Source organism: Podarcis raffonei, chromosome 6, assembly GCF_027172205.1.
Source record: "Podarcis raffonei isolate rPodRaf1 chromosome 6, rPodRaf1.pri, whole genome shotgun sequence".
In the NCBI taxonomy this organism is placed as follows: Eukaryota; Metazoa; Chordata; class Lepidosauria; order Squamata; family Lacertidae; genus Podarcis; species Podarcis raffonei.
This window is the reverse complement of record NC_070607.1, coordinates 72494029-72516904: the sequence shown is the minus strand read 5'-3', so window position 1 is coordinate 72516904 and position 22876 is coordinate 72494029. Positions and strand designations below refer to the sequence as shown.

At 43.5% G+C, this 22876-nt stretch overlaps 1 protein-coding gene and 1 long non-coding RNA gene across 6 annotated transcripts in view; one reads left to right on the top strand and one right to left on the bottom strand.

The window, feature by feature from the left end:
* The window catches only part of EPB41L1 (erythrocyte membrane protein band 4.1 like 1), a 169149-nt gene extending 157165 nt beyond the window's left edge, over nucleotides 1–11984 (top strand). For 3 of the 5 annotated variants that reach the window (XM_053393990.1, XM_053393992.1, XM_053393991.1), the window contains 8 exons: nucleotides 4074–4460; nucleotides 5541–5624; nucleotides 6257–6337; nucleotides 6650–6703; nucleotides 8265–8360; nucleotides 8682–8762; nucleotides 10159–10275; nucleotides 11108–11984. In XM_053393990.1, the coding sequence (XP_053249965.1) occupies nucleotides 4074–4460; nucleotides 5541–5624; nucleotides 6257–6337; nucleotides 6650–6703; nucleotides 8265–8360; nucleotides 8682–8762; nucleotides 10159–10275; nucleotides 11108–11116 (909 nt within the window). In that variant the 3' untranslated portion in view covers nucleotides 11117–11984. Of the gene's footprint in view, nucleotides 1–2751; nucleotides 2860–4073; nucleotides 4461–5540; nucleotides 5625–6256; nucleotides 6338–6649; nucleotides 6704–8264; nucleotides 8361–8681; nucleotides 8763–10158; nucleotides 10276–11107 lie in introns of all 5 variants that reach the window. The other 2 variants (XM_053393989.1, XM_053393993.1) reach the window with 2 other exon arrangements.
* On the bottom strand, nucleotides 11109–13051 carry LOC128416349 (uncharacterized). The gene is made up of 3 exons (XR_008331194.1): nucleotides 12409–13051; nucleotides 12128–12215; nucleotides 11109–11213 (listed from the first exon to the last, which is right to left on the bottom strand). It is a non-coding gene; the product is annotated as an uncharacterized LOC128416349 (long non-coding RNA).
* Between the last annotated feature and the right edge of the window lie 9825 nt (nucleotides 13052–22876).

Genomic DNA, 22876 nt, shown 5'->3' with positions numbered 1-22876 from the left:
ACAAAGAAGTGTTCAAAACTACCTCAGATTCTGAGACTGTTAGAACTAAGGTGAAGATGGTATCTTCTGCTGCAGAAAGGATAATCTATTTGGGGTCTGAAGAAACTGATGAAAAAGATGGTGATAAGATCAATACAATACCTGCCAGAGAAAAGCCCGGCTCATCTGAAGGCAGGCAGGAAAACCAAACAGAGTCATTAGATGAAAAAGAGAAGAGCCCCAGTTTTGCACCAGCTTCCGGTGCAACAGAGATCAAGGAAGATGATGAGTTCCAATCCAGGTCGTCCACTTACGGGGGAGGACAATCGGAGCTCAGTAAACCAATTATAAAATCAGATTTGCCTGAAAAAGTTACAGAGGATGGTAAAAAGATACATCTTGCAGAGTCATGTGCTTATGAGAAAGAAGAGCATTCATCAACTCCAGAGAAAAAAACTTCAGTGGAACCAACTGATTATGGAACAAAAGTTTACAGCGAATCCAATGCACATCATTCTACAGAAGAATTCAGCCAAAGAGTTTTCCATTTATCGATGCCACAGATTTTACAGGGAGCAGATGAAACTCACAATATTCTCCAAGAAGGTGGAGAAGACTCTGACAAGAAGGAAGTTGATACTGCCATGGAAAAAGTAAGTTTGACATTCAGAACTTCAGAAACTCAAAGAGAAATTAATAAATTAGAAGAAACTGAAACTTCTCAAATATTCCTTCAAATGGAAGCCATAGAGATTACGAAATCCACCCTGGGTTTCTCACTACAGCAGCTTTCCTGTACTACAGAAATTTCAGATGAAGAGCAGAGTAAACCACAGGATGCAAAACCAGGAGAATTGCCCCAGGATGAAACCCTTGATTCAAGCCAGCCTCCCCATGACAAATTCTCTGAAGTTCAAAGTAAATGTACCACATCAGAAATCTCTTCCAAGGACAAACACCCTGAATTGGAAGAGTTGGCTAAAGAGGATAACCATGAATTGGATTTTGTAGATAAACAGAGACTCCAAGAACTGGAAGATGCAGCCAATGCCAACCATCCTGAAGTGGATCAGATGATGAAAGATAAGCTTACTCTGTCTGAAGAGTCAACTAAAGATGAACCATCAACTTTGGATAATCTCTCAGAGTTGAAAGAGACAACTCAGGGTGCTCCCTCTGAGGCTGAAGAGTTAGACAGAGATGTATTGGATAAGTTGGCTAAAGATAAAGAATTGGATAGGCACGTAAAAGCAGAAGGGGTGAGTAAGGATAAAATCGAAGACTTGAAAGGCTCAGCTTTGGATGGACACTATGAAATGGAAGAGGTAGCCAAAGATCATCTCAAAGAAACAGAGGGTGCAACTCTAGACTTAGAAGAGCTGACTGGGGATAAATTCTCCAACTTGAAACAGCCATCCAGGGGTGACATTTTATCCCAGGCTGGCCCTCCTGATACTAAACCTCCAGAATCAAGAGAGATATTCCAGGATAAATCTTCTTTGGAAGGTGGAACTGAGGCCACCCATACTCTCTCTCCTAAGATTGAACCAGCAAAAAGGAGCAAAGAATGTCCGCATCCTTATCATACCGTAGCACAGGAAAGGGAAGAACTGCACACTGTTATCAAGGAAGGGAAACCAGGTCTAGAGCCACTGAATCACATGGCATTTAGCACAGATACAACTACTCCACTTCAAAAACATCAGGATATAGCAGCACCTGTAGAGAACCACGGGGGTTTATTTGAGTATAGAAATGAGATGGACCAAGAAGTCTCCGTAGCTTCTAAAATCCGGATGTTTGAACAAGGTGAAGTATATAGCCCACTTTTTGGTGAGCAACATGCAACTCCAAAGGGGTTGTACGAGAGTTGCACTGGCAATGAGACACCAAAGGATCTATCAAGGATGCAGATAGAGCTACAAACAGGTATATTTTTAGAGAACAGCTGTGCAGATGTTGAGTTGGCCTCGGGCACTTTGGATGGCAAAGCCCTGGATGTGAACTACCTAGCTGTTGTACAAGGAACAAGTGAGGGAGAACCATCCCAGTCTTCATCTTGGAAGGAAGATATCTCTGTCGGATCAGAGCAAGAACCGGAAGGGGATGTTGAGCTGGCTTCTCCTGATTCTGGCTGTGAAATCACTTTGGCAGAAGCTGTGGTAACCTCTCAAATGAACTGTCCCACTGGAAAGTTCATAAAGCATGTTGTGTGACTTGCCTTTATGCACCATGTGCCATGGCTTCAAACATGGCCATTGACCGAGAGCCGCTGCTTGCATCCCCTGTCCTTTGTGTGTGTGTGTGTGACCTGGCTCAGTTGCTGAATGCAAACTTGCTGGCCCAGGCAGTTCATCAGCTTTTGGATTGTTCTCTCTGTGTGTGTATGTGCGTGTGAGAGAGAACTCCTGGAGGTTTGGCTAACTTGGAGAGTGCCAGCTGCTAACTCAAATCCAAGCAAAATGAGTTTTGTGAATGGAATCGTGCAGTGGCAGGGTGGGAAAGGATGACACGCTGAGAGCTTTGTATCTCTCCCATACCTCCATGCACACACCTAGCAGCAACATTCTCACGCTTCCAGCTTCTTCCTTCTTGCATCTCTTAATTTTGATATCCCTTCTTTTGCTTGGCTTGTGAGCCCCTCCTCCCCTCCCCTCCTGCCTTTGGCAAGCTAGTGGCTGGCTGACAAAAATAGCTTCCCACTGCTCCAACCAAGGCACTAGCTGAGTTCCTTTCTGCTCTTTTAAGACTAACCCCTTTTCTCTAATCTAGAGCAAATTTCAAGAACCAGCTTGGGAAGAAAAGGATTTGTCAGGCCCATCAGTAAAAGCCTCCCCGAAAGAAGAGAGTTTAATGGCTGCTCCTCCAGTGGCCCCTCAGGTCTCAATGATGTTTTACTAACTGCTTGCTTTTGTGGTGTAAAACCTCACCCTAGAGAGCCGTGTGCCACCACCTCCTTCCCCAGCTTACTGAGCTACTATATATCTTTATATATGTATATACACACACATATATATGCTCCTCTTCTGCTTGTTTTAATTATCTTTTCTCATACCTCTCAACATACCAGAAACCTGGACAAAACCAGGCATTAAGAAGTAGGACATCATAGCATCTAAATTAAAGAATAGCATTTACTTCCTGGGGGACAGTCCAAACCCCACTGGTGCCATGAGGAGAATCTCCATTGACCATAGTAACTTTTGGCTCAATCCCTAACATGTAGCAATTCTTTGTGAATGCATAATACAAGGTGTTTCGATACGGTGCAGGAATATAGACCAGTTTGGGGGTGGAATTTCCACATTGATGCAGTTGAGAGGTATGTGTAGCTTTGGGGGGAGCTAGGAGAACGATGTCCTTTTGTTCTGATTTTTTTCTTGTCAATTACACTGATTAAAAATCTACCCTGGAAAAGTTCATACTTTTAACAGGTTTCCTCTGGTGGCATACTCAATCCAGAGATGCGAGTTCTCACAACACACACCCTTTCACAAACACGGTGATATTTCAGGATACCACCAAACCGTTCCTTGCGCGCTTTTTAAAAGGAGCCTTACAAAGCAAAGTGAGGTATATACAGTGGCAGAAAATAACAAATGACCTTATCTCAGTGAAATTGACAAATGTTCTTGCTTCTCCTGCAATATGTGCAGCCAATTTGCCTTAACCTTTTGTCTTTTTCCCCACACCCAAACTTTTCTACTCTCTGCCTCCACTTTTCTGTCCTCCTGCTTCCCCAATGGTCAGTGAGAATCTGAACTTCTTTATTAATGTCTTAACAACATCTCCTCTTTTTGCACACACCCTCTTTTGCCACAAGTACCACTCATCTATTTGGGATTAATATTTCCAAGGTCATTGTTTTATTTCCTCCTTGCAGTTTTGCAGGTAAAATCAGAAACCCTTTTCCCTTCTCCCTGCAGAGTTTTTGCTGTGAGGAGTTTTGGTTTTCATGCTTGGGATGTGCTTGATACCCTTTCGATGATGCTTCCTCTCTCCCTCTTCACCCCAAACCAATGGGTCCTGATGGCTGTAACCTGTCATTCGGCACTTACAGCCATAGCTTCTTTCCTCCCTTTTGTCTCATTCAGAGAGCGGGATTGAGGGAGGGCACAGAGGAGAAATCTAAGCCACCTCGGCACAGGGCCCCCGAAAGTGACACTGGGGACGAGGAGCAAGACCAGGAGAGAGACTCTGTCTTCCTTAAAGACAACCACCTGGCCATCGAGCGCAAGTGCTCAAGCATCACGGTCAGCTCAACTTCCAGCCTTGAGGCTGAGGTGGACTTCACAGTCATTGGCGACTACCACAGCGCCGCCTTCGAAGACTTCTCCCGGAGTTTGCCTGAGCTTGACAAGGAAAAGAGCGAGGGAGAAGCAGAGGGCGTGATTTCTTCTGAGGAATCGGACAAGCCAGCTCCCGTGCAGGAAGATGTTGCCAAGGAAGGGGAGAAGGTTCCCCAAGTAATCCCAGAAGAGGTACAAAAGGAAGCCACGGTGCACGGCTGTATCTTAGTGTCCTCATTTGCAGTGTTGTCTGTTTTTGGCATTTGCATTGCTCGATGGACTGTCTGTCTCACACCTGTTTGGAGAAGCACGTCTATTTCCAAACAGCATCTTTTTGTTTTTTTAAAAAAACTAGAATATTTTATCTACCTTCATGAATGTTGCTGTCATGTTTGCATGTCTTTGACACCCAAGTGCATGTGTGTTTTGTTAAGTGTGTCCTTTTGTATCTCCTAACCCGTGAAGTTACCATCATACCTTTAACCCCCACTGTATTTGCTGTTCCACCATAGCAAGTTTCTATGTTGCATGAATCAACAAATAACATTTGTATTGAAGACATTTAATTTATGTATAATGATGTGACGATGAGATGAATAGTTTCTAGGATGGGAGCTGAGGTAAATGACTATAGTTTATTCTGCTTCTATTTAAGTCAGATTCGGTGCAGTGGGGAGATGGTTATAGCAAGAATAGTTAAAGTAACTTTCTCCAGACTGACTGAAAAAAACAGAAGTGAAAACAAAACAGAGCAAATGCTGGGGAAAGCAATACTGTCTGTGGGAATATACAGTTAAGCCAAATCTCCTATAAATTTGCTTCACCAAATGTCCTATATTTGCAAGACAGTTTGTATTTATGTGCATCTACTCCTTGCAATGGAATTGTTTGTTTGTTCTGCAGAGATTTGCATTAAAATGCAAAGTTCTAAATTCATCTCCCCACCCCTTTTACTGCAAGTTACTGCAGTTATCATCTTACTTCACCAGTTTGAATTTTAATTCCATTCTCTTACCTTTACTGGAGTCCTCTACAACGTCCTTGAGTTTCATATTTTCAGTCAGTTCTCTCTGCTGTTTGAAAACTGCACTTGCTCTTTGCAATAGAAGGACGCTTGAATTCAAGCTGAACAAGTTCTGTGCAATTAAAATAACTTCATCCATGACAGCTTACAAAGTAGAAGGTGGAGCGAGGGAATTGTGCACAAACCAGCAATTTTGTTCAGTTAAATGCAGGTTGGATTGTTGCTAAATTCTTTTGTTCCTTTGGTAGTCCTCCATGAAAACGGAAACTGTGAAAAAAGCAGAATCGGAAACCTCTGTGCAGCATAGAATCACTGCAACAGAAATTACGCAGGTAACATTTATATTTTATTTTGTTTTATTGCAGTTGTTTATCTTGCAGCACAGCACCTTGGTCAAAGCACATGAAACATGGGCCCACTGCGTATCTCTAGTGGCAACACATCATATGAAGATCACATCTGCGCTGCATTTGTTTAAATGTAAGGGTTGCTGTGCTGTTCAGATGAGTTGCACTGGAAGGTTATCAAACGAGAATGGTTCATTTATATGCCTGTAGCATGCCTGCATTTTCAGAAGAGTGCCATCTTTTCTGATACTTCCAGTGCAGTAATACCCAAGTTATTAGTCCAATTAGGTGGAATGAGTCTAGACCAGGCATAGGCAACCTCGGCCCACCGGATCTTCTGGGACTACAACTCCCATGATCCCTAGCTAACAGGACTAGTGGTCAGGGATGATGGGAATTGTAGTCCCAAAACATCTGGCGGGCCGAGGTTGCCTATGCCTGGTCTAGACAGATGTAAATTCATGTATTTTACTTTAACTGGGTGAAGAATTTCACTAAAGCTCTTCATTGGCATGTGAATCAGGGCAAGTGTTTTCTTTTTAATCTTCTTAGAGACTGCCGCTTGTGCTTAGTCTGTAATCTTTATTGATTTACCGTATTTCCCTTTTCATGTTAAGGTTGATGGTACCACCACAGGCGGAAAGGAGACAATAACCACTTCCCACATCGTCAGCACAGAAACCATATCAACAACCTCAGTAAGTACCCCTTACTGGAAACATCTGGGGTTGAAGGTTCTATTGCACCCCTCAAAAGCACATCTGGCAACAACGTAAGCCTTACTTCACACATTGCTTGTGTGTAGGGCATAATTGTGTTGACTCCAGAGTGAGGTGCGGCTTTAGTCATGCCATCAGTGTCATGTTGTCTGCTTCCAACAACTGCATGTGGCCCAAGGTCGTAAAGAAACCCCAATGTGCAAACTTTTGTTTGTGTGTAGGGGGATCTGTGCGATCAGGACACCTCACTTCTCTCTTTAGTTATATCCATACCCACCTTGTGTTTTTCAGGATCACAGCACCAAGGCTGGGAAGGGAACAACAGAACTTCGCTCCATCTCTCCAGTGAGTGATTTTACATTCCTGGGCCTTTGAGGTATAGCTATGTTAGAGTGCGGTAGACCAGCGGTGCCAAATCTGTAGCTCTACAGATGTTCTTTGATTCCAGCTTCCATCTGCCCCAGTCAGCATGCTTACTGGTCAGAGACAATTGATGTTTTAGTCCAGAACACATTCCCCATCCCTCCTGTAGCCATATAATGACCCCCAAATCCTGCATAACCATACACACATATCTACTATTTCTTAAGGCTACCCCTCCCATCTTCTTTCTAGCATCAGTAGCGGAAGAACAAGGTTCAGGGCGATTTTGAAAAACAGAGGCAATAGGAATAATAGACCATCTTCAGTGTGCCTAATGTAAGCCCACTGAGGTGAACTGTGAGACTGTGAACTGTGAGTTGGTACTGCACAAAATGATTAAAACACATATGAAACACATATTTACTACTGGCAGACCAATAAACCCACTATTCTATCATTCTTGGCAGCCATCAACCTCCAGAGACACACACAGTGACTGCAAGCAAGCAAACTACTGTCTCTCTGCCCTTATAATCTGATTCACGCACTTGTTTCTTAGCAGCTACTCATCTGAGAATATAATGGCATGTGTCTGACAGTGCTGATAGGTGCTCTGATCCTCCTGTGACACTTGTGAGTGAATATCCTGTCAGTCAGAAAGTTTAGGGGTTGGGTTTTACTAGTATGGTTCCTTCCGTGCTTTACTTCCTTTTTCAGAAAACAATGATGAAGTAGAAAGCCAACATAATATGTAAAGGTTATCTGATACTTCTGTAGTTGTACAAGTAAATTATAGTGAGTTTCCTACTCATTAAGGCCCGCTGTGGGCCCCTTTTATTTTCAAGTGTTGAAATCTGTTAGGAGATAACCCAGAGCTTTCTCTGTTGCAGTTCCACTTTACCTGGAAATGTCTGCTAGAGGCTGTTCTTGTGAGCCTGTTAGAATGCTGCCGAGATGTTCTTCAGAAAGGCCTACCAGAAGGTTGAGGGAACTGATCTGGGCAGATATTTAGTTCTACTTGATGTACCTGAATTCTGACTGTGTCTAGCTTAATATTATTGTTTCAGGCTGCAGTTCTGTATACACTTAACCTGAGTGTCAACCCCACTGAATGCAATGCCTAAGATTGCACTGTTAACAAAATAGGTACTAGTAGACAACTGTTAGCTGATTTATTTAAATAAGCAATGACCAAATGAATGCAATACTAGAATACAATGAAGATATAAGGGTTGCCGTATACAGTGTCATAGTGGCTTATTTAGCACCCAGTAGTACTGTGTGATTTTGACTGGTATAGTGGTTTGCAAAGAGAACTTTTCAAACGGGACGCCCAAGAGTGAACCTGAGACTTTCTATGTGCAAAACATCTTCTCTCTCTGAACTATGACCTTCGTTAATAACAAACAGATCCCACCACTCCCCCCTAAAAATAGAAAATCAGAGCCCAGACACTTTTACATGATAAACCTTCGCCCCAGTATGCATGTTTAATAAAAAAGGCAGTCTGCTGACGTGGATGGTGCTTTGCATGTTTTTGCAGATCACCAGCAGTGCTGTTGGGAAAGAAGCCTTCTCCAGTCTTTTTGGTGCCACAGCAGAAACCCTCTCCACCTCCACAACCACTCATGTTACCAAGGTAAGACTGGAGCAGGAGTACCAGAATACTAGCATGTGTGCCAAGTAAGACCACTCAACTTGAGACACTGCAAAATTAAGAGCCATGTGGAAGCTATTCAAGAAGACATTAGAAGACATTATTATTATTATTATTATTATTATTATTATTATTATTATTACTATTATTTCTTATTCCCAACTCTGTATCTATAAAATAGGAAATAATGCGATAGCCTTCATAAAATTGCAGTGGCTGAGTGAGAGAAAAGGTAACTTACAAAACATTTTAAATATTGGAAGTGCTGTATAAACACTCAATGTGTTGTTTTCCTTATTTCAGACTGTGAAAGGAGGATTTTCTGAAACCAGAATAGAAAAGCGAATCATCATAACAGGAGATGAAGATGTGGACCAAGACCAGGTGTGAAGGAAATCTGAATGAGGCTGTCAGTAATGTTAGAAATAAGCTTTCCATAAATACAAGGATGGAAAGCTTAAGGAGGCCAGGATCCCCAGATCCATGCTTCCCTATACATAGAAAGCTAGTGGTAGAAATAAGAGTCTCACATATTTTTACTGGTATATAGCAAATCGCAGTACTGATCACTCTGTGACAGGTAGACTTAGTGTCACAATAACACAAAAGAAATCCAGAGGTATGCCTTTTATTTACTTACTAGTATTTAAATACCACTTGATTGTAATAAAACCTAATTATGAACTAAATGAAATCAACAATAAGCTAAGTAAAACCATTGTAGGCTTCCTTCATAGTAAATTATTATAAAACAGCAACAACTAAAAAGCCAGGATAAAGTGAAATGAGTATGGAAGATGCAGTAGTAAGAATAATAATCAAATGCACTCTTCTAAAGTTTCATATTATTATTACTTTTAATTATATTTAATCAAAATTTGTAAATTATAAGAAGAGGTGGAAACAAAAGAAAAATAACAAAAAAGCACCAAAATCACATATATCATAATATCCAGCAAGAGAAGATAAAACAATTGCAATATTTCATATTAGAACAGGGATGCTCCAGCCTACACTAGAACTTCTGTACTTTTGGTAGCCGCATAGAAGAGGAAATTTCAGTTGGTGCAACTTTTTTAACTCCTGCAGCACTGTTCTGTAACATGTTGTCCATTTAGAGTAATAACTGTATAGTTACAAGGGAAGCAAATCTGTAAGTGTAGGTTAGGGGGTGCAACTGCAATTTCAGTCCAGTCATACTGCAATACACTAGAGGTAAGCTGGGATTGCAACATACAGTAACAGAGGGCTACAACTGCAGATGAATTTTCTTAAGGACACAGTTTTCCTCCAAACTGTGAACGGAAGGCAGGTGATTGCCCACTCCTTCCTCTCTGTGATGCCTCTTTTGAAAAGCATGAAACGGGGCTTTGGGCTGACAGAGGAGGAAATAATGGTCCGCATTTGGGCACCAGTGAAGTTAAGTGTATGTGCAATTCCTCTGCTGAATTTTGGCTGATGACCCCTTCCTCCACCAGCGTCCATCCTAAGCTACTCAAGAGAGTCTCCTCGCAGCCCTCTGCAGGGAATACAGGGGGAGAGGAGGGACTCTAAAGCCGCCTCCTAGGAACTTATTTTCATTTGTGCTTCCAAAGATCCAAGCCACAGGTTTGAATGGAAAATCTGCAACAACAATGTTAAGTTTTCTTGGTCCATGAATAGAGTTCTATGCATCCTCAGTAACATTCTTTTTTCTCGTTTCTACGTGATCTTCAGTTGCTACCTCCTTACAGCAAGTCACGTGAGCCGCCATTTTACATTCAGCGTTTTGTTTCCACAGGCTTTGGCTTTGGCAATCAAGGAGGCGAAACTGCAGCATCCTGACATGCTGGTAACCAAAGCCGTAGTATATAGAGAAACAGAACCATCTCCAGAGGAAAGGGACAAGAAGCCTCAGGTATGAAAAGATGTGGGAAGACGGCCCTGTAAGATGTGACATCTAGCTGACTATAGAGGCCAGGCAACATAGCAGAATAAAAGAATGATACACAAAGTGGATATGTTGTAGGTGTCAAAACAGGCAGACCTTTACTGAGAAACAGTGCCTCCCCTCAAAAGAAATCAGCCCTCCAAACTTCAGCCACACCGATATGTGCTTGGCTAGATGGTTATCATGGCCATGGCAAAGTGGTGAGCTTGCAGCATAAAGCTATATCTTTTAGCTATGTTACCCCTTGGGTAAAGGGCAAACCTTTGCAACTGGATGACCAGTAATTTTCAGTGGGAACCCTAGGTTCCTTGAATGGTTAGAAGAGGTGCCTCCTTGGGAAGTTAGCTCCCAGAACCAAGCTTCCCAAAAGACAGTTTGCTCATCATTACTGCACTTTCTCTGTGATGTGCAGCTGCAGAAAAATGTCGGGCCCTTTACAGCATGTCACACAGCGCAACAGCTAGGCCAGGCTGAAAGTCTGTACTGGCTGAGGACACACCCCAGAACATACTCTAGAATCCTCTGCAACATGCAGAAATTGCACATCTGATGTGCAACAAGTTCCCTGTTGAGTGAATTTACATGCAGAGAGTTTTTTTGCAGGTGGGAAGTCTAAAAATTCAGTGCCCTAGATTTAACCTCTCCACAACAGGTTCCAAAATGACAGTGCCCCATTGCATCATTATAGCAATAGGTGTTCCAGAAAACCAAACTGCTAGAGACAGTCTTGCTTGTTGTCTTGATAAAATGCTTACATTGTGCTTACTATTGCTTCCTCTTTCCTTTCATTCTGATACAGGAATCTTGACCTTCGTGTTTCTAAAAGTTGGCATCTCTATTTTAACTTTGGAGAAAGAGAAGGGGCCTTTATGCTGGATTCCTCAATGAGACATAGAACGTCCTGGCTGCAAGAATAATGTTGAGAGACAAAAAAAAAATAAAAATAAAAAAGGAATAGCAAATATATTATATATTATATATACAGGAAACAAAATGCATCCTTGCACTGCTGCTATATGCTGGAGATGAATTACAGACAGCAACATCAGCAACAAACAAAAACCAACCACCTCTTCAAATAAATTGAAGAATTGACTGGACTGATCTAAAAGAAAGAAAAAAAAGTCACGATGGTAATAATATTATTATTAACAATACAATAAACCACCATTCTGCATGTTACATTTAAAGGATACATAACTCATTTGTTGCACACTGAATGGAAAAGCAAGAATGCTTTGCAACAAAGCAAGAAATCAACAAGCAAAACAAGCAGAAATACAAAATGATTCCCTGCATAGGAATGAATCAAAAACCATTCACTTGTATAATTCTTGTTTAATTATTTTCTGATTTGGGATGTGTGGTGATCACTCTCTCTCTCCACTTCCATGCCACTTCTGTTGCTTCATCTTTGGTTCTGTTATTTCCCCAAACCGCCCTTCCTTTCTCAACCTTTCGTCCCCCCACATCCGGTTCTTTGTTCTTCTGAAGATCATTAAGACTGGATTTCACTTAAAACAAATCAAAATATGTATATGATTTCTATATTTGATCAAAATGCAGCCTGTAGAGGTTTCATATGGATGTGCTTTTAAGTTATGTATATTATATATAACTGGGGAGGGTGGGGAACGATATTAAAACAAATTAAACAGTGCTGATAAGTATGACAATGGCATTTTTACATTATAATTATTTGATTGACCGTGGTTGATGTATTATAAGACTCTTAGATCATGCCAATATCCCATGAAAACAGAGTAGGAAGAAAACAAACACTAATGATCTCTGCTGGCCATATTTGTCTGTCACTCACCTGCTCTGTGCTCTTGCTAAAGGGACTGACATAGTGACACAGTAGTGTTTGTAATTGGTTGGTTGGTGATAAGGCACCATTCAGCAACCTGGAGAGGGAGTCGAGGAAGACAGAATGGATCAGTGTTACTGCAGCCCAGTTAGTCACTTAAGCGTGCCAAGGTCTCCCTCCTCCCCTGGGCCCAGGAGACTGAGGTCACCTTGGGGACATGAGGTCAGGTTGCTTCATTCACAGCCTTTCAGTATCTAGTAGGCTTTGATCTCTCGGACCTAAATATTTACCTGTAGCAAAGATGCCTTGTGTGTCAGTTTTTCAAAACTATAAAGTGGTTCCTCCAGACCTACTGGCCACAGGACTCCCTTTTTAGCATCATATCTGCAATGGATCTTGATAGCCCTCCAAAGGGAGTGTCCAGGTCAAACAAGGAGGCATCCCCATCCTGCTTGCTGTATGCTGCATGGCTGTGTTTGGCCAGGGTGACACTAGCTTCTGCAGAGAGTATCCGGCAGGTGGGGAACCAGTGTGAAACATCATGGCTTCCTTCTAAGCACTGTAAACCTAGAACCAGAGGACAAGTGAAGCACTGGCTCTTTGAAAGTACATCCATTCAGTTACAGAAAGGGGACAACCAGTGCACAACATAAGGGCAGGCGCTGCTCATGGATGAGGAAGGCATCAAATGTAACTTGCTCTGCTACAAATGGAACCTGGTACTTGGAAGGTTTCCATCACTGCTTTCCACAAATTGCCTTCATCCACTGTTTGAGGGGAAAAAGACAGCAGATGCATAATGTTAAGGGGGACAAACCAAAATGAACCAGTTTCCAAGTGAAGCAGCCGGTGGCTCCAGACTTTAGAGAAAGACCAACAGATATTGCACCATGCTTGCCTTTTTACATCTTCCCCCCTCAACACACATGATAGCTGGATTGGGATCTAGAGATCTTAGGGTAAAAGAGCCTCCTTGAATATAGTCAAGTGGATGTTTCCCATACAGTAAACTGTTACAATAGAAAGTATTGGGTCGTTGGTCTTTACAGTTCCCTAAAACTGGATCTGCTTCTGGCATGCAGACATGTCCTACGTAAAGCACTGAGAACATAAACAGACTTCTTTCTCTGATGTAGAAGTCATTGCCACTTCTGTATCCAACTATATGCTTCTCTCCCTGAGTTTTATTTCAGGACTGTTATTAGTTTGTTCACTTCCTGTTGCTGATAGGGATCATGTAATACCCCAGAACCGAAAAGCAAAGAAATAGCATATATGGATGTGAAATACATAGAACTCTAAACTGATCTTAACAGAACACAAAAAAGCTTGTGCTCTTAATTTTAAAAATAACCAAGACACAGGGAGATCTTGGTGACATTGTTACAGGGAATTTGGGGGTAGAGGTAACCCTCCCTTCTCAAACTTTGCATTTTGATTTTCACTTTCAAAAAAAGAAAATAACGTCAGCTCAAAAGTCACTGTTGAGTAGCTAGATGGAAAGCACAATCCCACTTACACTGGTATACATTGGGATAAGTGAGTCAGCCACTCAAATCTGTGGAGGTAAACAGCACCAAGCCCAACATGCTCAAGATCAAAATCCAACTGGGCAATCAGAGGAAAGCTAAAATAGACTTGTTCCTTCAGATTCTTCCCGCAGCTTGTCCGATGGGTAGCCATTAACAAAAAAATAGCAGGATGTGGCTTATATATAGACATCTATATAAATATATATAAATATATATAATATTTATTATCTGTGGTAGTGTTGAAGCCATGCATAATTTTTAAAGTTATGGCTTCCTCTTACCTTAATCTTCACTACTGCTTCCATCAGACGCAGCTGACCACTCTTTTTTCTTTTCTTTGGGCATTTCCCTCTGAAGGGTGTGGGAGACGAAACCGATTGTTTGCGCCAAATCCCTTAAGTTGATTCCGAAACTGCCCTGCAATTGCATGAATAATATTACTAATTATATTCTTTCTTTCTTTTTAATTTGAGAAGCACTTTACCAACCAACTGCAACGCTCTGTCATTCCTTCCTCACTAATTCCTCTGGTCATCTTGCACCCCATTCCTCTTTTTGTCCCCCCCACCCCACCCCACCCCTTTCAATCATATCCTCTTTCAGTGCTTGGTGGTGTATGCGTGTGTGCTCACTGTTCTTGTATTCAATAAAAGTGAAATAAATGTGTTTGATGCTCAACCACTTTGTGGCTTGCACTTTACTCCTAAGTAGAAGGGCAGTGGAGAGACTCAAGGGGATTAGCTTGGGAATTCAGATCCCTAGGTTCTGGCACGAACGATCGTTCCAGTGATTTTGAGAGATGGTTCGGACATTCTTCAGAAAGGTGCAGACTTAAATGGGAAGAGCTGCTTGGACGACAGAGCACCAGATTGTGAGGACACCGTAAGATAGTCTTGCCCTATATGTCTGCACTCTTGCACTAAGTCTCCAGCTTTCCAGCTCCCATTTCTGAGCTCACCTCTTCCCCATGCCTATTCTTTGTCCTCAGTTGCTCATGCTCAATCCTGCTGCTATTATTCCCATTTGTCTGTCCTATTTCTAAGGGATACGTTATTCCAGTTTTCCTGCCATTCCAATTATTACATTTTTTTAAAAGATCTCTGTGGTGGGAAGGTTATGCTGTATGTATTGTATGGGCTTTTCAGTATGAACTATTTCATCAGGCCTGCATCTGAAACCAACAACAAAATCTAGGGTGCATACATAGCTACATAAAAACGAGACAGTATGGGGGGGGCCGAGGGGTTGTTTCACCCTGTATATTGATCCTGACTTCACTCTTAATAATAATAATAATAATAAATTTTATTTATATCCCGCCCTCCCCAGCCGAAGCCGGGCTCAGGGCGGCTAACAACAATAAAACAACACAAAAATACAACACAAACAACACTCTAAAATCATTCATTATAAAATTAATTAAATTCAAGCCACTGGCCACCATTGGGCCAGAGCTCCGCGAAGATTGCTGAGGGAGGGAGTCAGGCTGTGCCCTGGCCAAAGGCCTGGCGGAACAGCTCTGTCTTGCAGGCCCTGCGGAAAGATGTCAAGTCCCGCAGGGTCCTAGTCTCTTGTGACAGAGTGTTCCACCAGGTCGGAGCCACAGCCGAAAAAGCCCTGGCTCTAGTTGAGGCCAGCCTAACTTCTCTGTGGCCTGGGACCTTCAAGATGTTTTTATTTGAAGACCGTAAGTTTCTCTGTGGGGCATACCAGGAGAGGCGGTCCCGTAGGTACGAGGGTCCTAGGCCGTATAGGGCTTTAAAGGTTAAAACCAGCACCTTAAACCTGATCCTGTACTCCACCGGGAGCCAGTGCAGTTGATATAGCACCGGATGAATGTGATCTCGCAGCGAAGACCCCGTAAGGAGTCTCGCTGCAGCATTCTGCACCCGCTGGAGTTTCTGGGTCAGTCTTAAGGGCAGCCCCACGTAGAGCGAGTTACAATAATCCAGTCTGGAGGTGACCATCGCGTGGATCACAGTGGCTAGGTCAGGGCGAGAGAGGTAAGGAGCCAACTGCTTAGCTTGGCGGAGATGGAAAAATGCCGCCTTTGTTATAGCTGCAATCTGCGCCTCCATGGAAAGGGAGGTGTCGAAGATTACACCCAAACTCTTAACGGACGGTGCTGGCACTAACTGCGCCCCCGCAAGAGATGGGAGTTGCCCCCCCAATCCCATATCGTCCCGTCCCAGCCACAGGACCTCTGTCTTCGAAGGATTTAGCTTCAACCGGCTCCCACGTAACCATCCAGCCACAGCTTCCAGACATCTGGTCAGTGTGTCTGGGGCCGAGTCAGGATGGCCATCCATCAACAGATAGAGTTGGGTGTCATCGGCATACTGATGGCAACCCAGCCCAAAACTCCGGACAAGCTGGGCGAGGGGGCGCATAAAGATGTTGAAAAGCATTGGGGAGAGTATCGCACCCTGAGGTACTCCACACACCAAGGAGTGGCGCGATGACAATTCCCCCCCAAGCGCCACCCTCTGTCCCCGACCAGAGAGAAATGAGCGCAGCCATTGAAGGACTGTGCCCTGGATCCCCACGTCGGCAAGGCGGTGGTCCAGAAGTTCATGATCGACCATGTCGAAAGCTGCTGACAGATCTAGAAGAATCAGCAGCCCCGACCCGCCTCGATCCAGCTGTCTACGAAGATCATCTGTTAGGGCAACCAGAGCTGTCTCGGTCCCATGACCAGCGCGGAAGCCAGACTGGAATGGATCCAGAGCCGATGTTTCATCCAGAAACCCACCAAGCTGTTCAGCAACCGCTCTCTCAATCACCTTACCCAGGAACGGAAGATTCGAAACCGGGCGGTAATTGGATAGATCTAAAGGATCTAATGATGTTTTCTTTAAGAGCGGGCGCACCACTGCCTCCTTCAGTTCCCCTGGGAATGTCCCCGTGCCAAGGGACAAATTGATGATATCCCCCAGGAGGGCCCGCACCTCGTCTGGACACGCTCTAATCAGCCAAGACGGGCACGGGTCAAGAGGACAGGTGGTGGGCTTTCCCGCTCGGAGAAGTCTGTCCACATCGGCTGGGGATATCCAGTCAAAGTGGTCCAATACTGGACCCGAGGACAGTCGAGGGGCCTCCAGTTCCTTTATTGTATCCAAATTGGCAGGGAGGTCATGGCGGAGCAACAAGACCTTCTCCGCAAAAAAGCTCGCAAATGCCTCACAGCCGTGTGTCAAATTGTTATTTAAATTTGGCTGTCCTTCAAGGGACGTTAAAGACCTGATTATACTAAATAATTGCGCCGGGCGAGAGCTAGCGGATGCAATGGAGGCCGAGAAGTAAGACTTCTTAGCAGCCTTCACCGCCATCTCGTAGGTTTTCATAAAAGCCCTATAAGATGTTCTTGAGGCTCCGTCACGGGCACCCCGCCATACTCGCTCTAGCCGTCTGAGGTCCCGCTTCATTTTCCAGAGCTCCTCGGTAAACCAGGGAGCCCGGTTTCTGCGGGGTCGCAGAGGGCGCTTCGGTGCGATCTCATCGATGGCTGCCAGGAGCTGGATATTCCAGCCCTCAACAAGCTCAGTCAATGAGTCGCCAGGGGGAGCAAGGTCCCGCAAGGCTTGGCGGAATCTATCAGGGTCCATCAGCCTCTGCGGGCGAGCCCAAATCGGCTCGGCACCTAAGCAGGGTGGGGGTGGAAAGTCAATCCTGGCTTTCAGGGCGTAGTGATCAGACCATGGCACCTTCATCGAAGGAGACATGATCACATCTATACCTACACCAAAGATCAAATCCAGCGTGTGGCCTGCTTGATGTGTGGGGCCCGAAACAAACTGGGTGTGCCCTAGTGTCGCCATGGAAGACACCAGGTCCAGAGCCTGTGAGGAGGGAGTGGCATCAGCATGGATGTTGAAGTCCCCCAATACCAATAGGTTAGGGAACTCCAAGGCCCAGCCGGCCACCGCCTCCAATAGGCCTGACAGGGTGGCTGCTGGTGCGCTAGGTGGCCGGTACACCAAATAACACATGCCTGTGCAGCAAATGCCAATTTCAGGCTGGCAGAGGTGGTCTATTTTTTTTTAAAGCATGGGTGGGGGATCTGTTGGTCAGGGATGATGGGGCTTGTAATTTAGCAAAATCTAAATGGTTACATGTTCCCCATCCTTGGCTTAAAGCACTGTTTGTTCAATGACACATCTGAACAAGAATGCACCCCTAATCTCCTTTTGTTTGTTTAAGAAAATTTGCTGTAAGATGAAAAACTGCTCTGGGGAGAGTACTTTGTGACATCACAGGTACCCAGCCAATCATTGCTCAGCACAGCCTCTTCTGCTTCAAACTCTCACAACTGGTTCTCCTTGAGTTTGTTCCATGAGTGAAGCTTCTATGAGTGACACAACAAAGTGTACTGTCCAACAAGGGGTGACTCCTGTTTTCTGCCCCCCACCCCGGGGGGGGGGGGGTAGCTGTGTTAAATCTATTGCAGCAAGAGCAACAGAGTCTTGTGACACCTTTAGCTTAAAACTTCGCCGTCACTAGCCAAGGTTAGGAAGAGTCAAATATGAACAATTTAAATTAAATAATTAACAGGATAAGAGATTACTGTTGCCACAACAACAAATGTATACAGAGTGCTTTTTGGGGGGAGGGGGCGCAGGGGTACGCATACCCCTAAACATTTTGTGAATCAAAGTTTGGCCTCGTTGAGGGGCAGTATTTCAATATGAGTAGGAAAATGAAAGTACCCCTAAACATTTTTTTTAGAAAAAAAGCACTGTTTATACCCAACATATACATGTTATTTCATCTTGCTTCATATAAGGAAGTAACAGGGCACATCTGTTAGAAACATTTCCTTCAGTCTGTCGATTTATTCTTTTCATGCTATTGCTGGATGTGTGTATATGCACCTAGGCTTTGATCCCAAATGCATTTACTTTGCCATAAGGTCTACTGCAATAAGAGAGATATGCAATCCACGTTTAGGAGAGTGGTGTTAGACAAAGAAACCCTCCCTAACCTGATGACTATGGTATCCTGCGCATGTTTTTTTTCTTCAAATAATCTAACCTACTTCACAGAGTTGCTGCGAGAATAAAATGGAGGGAAATGTTTACCAGCTCATTGGAGGAATTACAGAATAAAAAGACAATAAGTAACTCAAGAAAATACTTCCCCCTACCTCCTTGAAATTTATCCAAGCCAGAGATAGCCAGTGTAGTGTCTCCAGGTGTGAAGCTTCAACTCGCAATATCCCCATCCAGGATGGTCAGAGGTCAGAGCTCACGGGAGTTGTAGCTCCGGAGGACCACATGGGCTACCCCTGAATTAAGCACTATCTCTAGGTTCCCCAGTGGCTGCACTGAGCAAGACCGGAAGCAGTAGACAAATTTACTTGTCATCATTTATCTCATCAAGGAATCCCACATGAGCTTAACCCCCATAAACTGGAAAACAGCCATCTGTGGTAAAGAGGATAGAGCAAGAATTCGGTATGTGAGGATGGAAACAACCAGGCGTCTCACAGGCATCAAATATTCTCACACTGGATGAATTAATCCATAATAGGACCTTCCAAATCCTAGTTGCAGTTACAGCCATTAAAACAGAAAGGGATTGGAATTTCAATTCAGCCAATAAGCAGGCACTGAAAGTGAAATAACAACCACAACCTTTTTAGACCCCTTGATAGTAGATTATAAAAGTGCAGCAAGTGTTAATTAAGCATAAGTACTCTAAAATACATGTTCTACAGGGACAGTTTACTATTCTGGAAGCTCAGTTGCCACAGGACATATACTTGATTTTCTTGTGTGAGATGAAAACAACTGGGCAAGGACTAAGTATTTAATTCTACTTGAGTAAAATCCTACCTGACGACTTCTTTTAAGGCCATCTTGTAAAGCGATGAGTTTGGCTTTCCTGCTCAGGCATGCCCAGTAAGGGCCACAAATTTACCCAGGCTGAGCCTACACATCCAGCTTTAAAACCTAAAGGTCCACATCAAATCAATGCAAAAAACAAGGGTTTTGCCACCCACCGTCTCGGATTTTGATGAAACTTGGTGTACACCCTTCCCTTATGGTTGAAAGAAACCCCCTTTAATTTTTTCCTCTATCACAGTTTTGATTTTATAGCACTTCAGAGTTTCATGAAATCTGTGTTTCTGTCCCTCTTGAGATCCTCGGCCTTGTGTATGTTTTTTCTCTCTCCATAATCAATGATCAGATCTCTTTGAAATTTTACACAAAGCTCAATAACATGAGGATTTCAGGAAAAAATACACCAGCACTCAAAAGATTTCATAAATGCCTTAAAAATGTATAAATTTAGTTTTTTGGTGGAAAACTAGAAAACCTTAATTTTCAGCATGTGGGCACGATGGAATCAAAAGTTTTTGATGGTGAAAATTATTGCAAAGACATGCTCTTTCTCAACAAGGAATAAAATTTAATGGTCTCTTATGTCTTGTAACAAAATTTTACATTTTTTGGACATCATGGGGGGGGGAATGGCTACTGGGTACAACTTTCCTACAATCCATAGCTGTAATAGAAAAAATTAATGAAACAAAGTTGTTCCTCTTAAAATCTAAAATAATATTGGTTATTACAGCCCTCCCCCCCAAAAAAAGTATATTTCAACCATAAGGGAAGGGTGTACATCAAGTTTCATCAAAATCCAAGATGGTGGGTGGCATAACCGCGTTGAAATGGCGTGGAATGACCCCTAAGATACCACCATGGGATTAGGGATCCAAACTGTACAGAGTTCTATTCATGTAGAGGAACCTGCACCTGTATAGCTGTACACATGTAGGGTCCCTTGTCCAGACTTTGCACCAACCACATGGTGGTGAGATAAGTGGGTACACTCATGCTGGGGACAGGACCAGCAGGCATGGCTCCACTCCTCTTCCATGTATTAATGAATGAATGAATGAATGAATGGGAAAGCTTGTGGAAAGGGCTTTAGCTAAAAGTGAGATGAAATGAAAAATTAGTTTAATTTGCACACCACCTTTCTATATTACTATACACAAGGCAGCTTACAAGCCAAAGAAACAACAAAATATACAGCAAAGATCACACACCTAATAACAATTTGAATGAATTCAGAAAAGTCACAATAAAAACATAACTTTAAAATAAACAACTTATATCAAATAAAGAATTATCCAATAATGCATTAGAATAGTAAAAAGTAAAATTAAATACAGTGGTACCTCAGGTTACATACGCTTCAGGTTACATACGCTTCAGGTTACAGACTCCGCTAACCCAGAAATAATGCTTCAGGTTAAGAACTTTGCTTCAGGATAAGAACAAAAATCGGGCTCCGGCGGCGCAGTAGCAGCGGGAGGCCCCATTAGCTAAAGTGGTGCTTCAGGTTAAGAACAGTTTCAGGTTAAGAACGGACCTCCGGAACTAATTTAGTACTTAACCCGAGGTACCACTGTATAACCCACACCTTTAAAATTGGGGGGGGGGGAGAGAGAGAAAAACAACCAAAAACCCCGAATATAAACCACTCCATTCCTCGCTGCTCCTGGCTGCATGGGGGGGGCCTTTCCCCTTCCCAGCCTTGGGGAAGAGGACACCACTTTGCTGTGCTCCTAGAGCTGTTTGCCCCATGCTCCTGGCTACATACCGCAAGGTTGCGAATATAAGCCACACTAACTTTTCACGGTCAGAATTGGGGGGGGGGGAATGAGGCTTATATTCAGGCTGATACGATAAATACAGTAAAGAATTACTAAACTATAATCAATAAAAATATCAGCATAAAATACCACAAAAACATACAAATACCACAGAACATGAAAAACGATGAAAAAGGATTAAACTGAGAAACAAGGACTCACAACTTACGAAATTATTTTTTTAAAAAAAATTCCTTAACTCCTCTCTTCCCAGATGCTTCTGCTGTTCTCAAAGTCATGGTCTGGGAAAGGCTTCTAGGCCTGGAGGATGGGGCAAGGCAGGTGGGAAAAGCCATTGCCTGATGGCCAGCACAGTGTCTCTCCCTTAACTTTAATTAAAAAAAGCTTGCATATCAGGGCTGGGAAACAACCTTGCCCAAGTCCTTGGAAGGAAAACTTCTGAGCAGTCAACTGAGCTTTTATGAAAGGGGCAGAGGACCTTGCTTGGAGCCTAAAGTAAGAGTTCTCTATCACTTTAAAAGACTTCATGTTTTTATTGTTTTGGTGTTTGCTACGCAGATGTATCTGACCCTCTTAAAAACCTATAACTTCAAGACCTTATAGCAGGAGCAGGAAACCTGTGGCCCTTGAGAAAATTACAACATCCACCATCGCACAACAGTACTCTTCCTTCCTACTGTTTCCAGCTGCTGGTATTTTACTTTTTTATTATTATTCAGAAGCACACTGCTTGCAACAGTGGAGGCAGAACGTAGCCATTAGGGTTAGTAGTCACCAATAGCCTTCATGAATTGTTTAAAATAAGGTTACCAGATTTTTTTCAATGAATCTGGGGACACTTTTCAACTTCAGTAGGAATGATAGAAATTTGTATGGGGAGTGCTTTGTAAATCCAGGGACATCTGGTAACCTTAGTTTAAAACCTTCAAACTGGTGTCAGATAGATATGGTTTCACCCTAGAAAAACCCTAAGATCTTCCAACCAGAGCCAGGTGCAAAAAACAATAGTTTGAATTAAACAAGGCGCCCCTGACCGAGCACAATCTGGACCTAGGAAAGGGGTTCCAGGACCAGAACTGAACAAGGCGCAAAGCCATTTCACACAAGAGACCATACCTGGTTATCCCATGCTTTCTAAACCCCAGCTGCCTAAACTGATGGGAGGATGTTGCTATTCTAAAACCACCGGGGAGTCAGAAACGCTTTGTTGCTCTAGTCCATGGCGAATAACCCAGAGATCGGCCAGTAGATCCCTTATGCTCTGTTTGACTGATTATCTTCTCTCGCGGAAACCTTCCTCTCCGCCCGCAGGTGTGCAGGGAAACCTCATCCCAGCGCCGGAGAAACCTGCACAGGAGTCACCGCGTTTTCTTTGGTGCAGCTGCTGGCACAGTGCCAAGCCTCTCGGTACGGAGAAAGGACGGAGGATTAAACATCCGCAATCCCGCCAACTTTCCAAGCAAGCAAGCAAACACGTCGCGCCGCCGCCTCTTACCCAACTTGTCTCTCAACCGGCAAAGGCTACTTTTCAGCATCCAGAGCGGAACGTCTTGAGGCGCTGCCGCGGGACCTACCCGGACTGCTTTTTGAGGGGGACCGGAC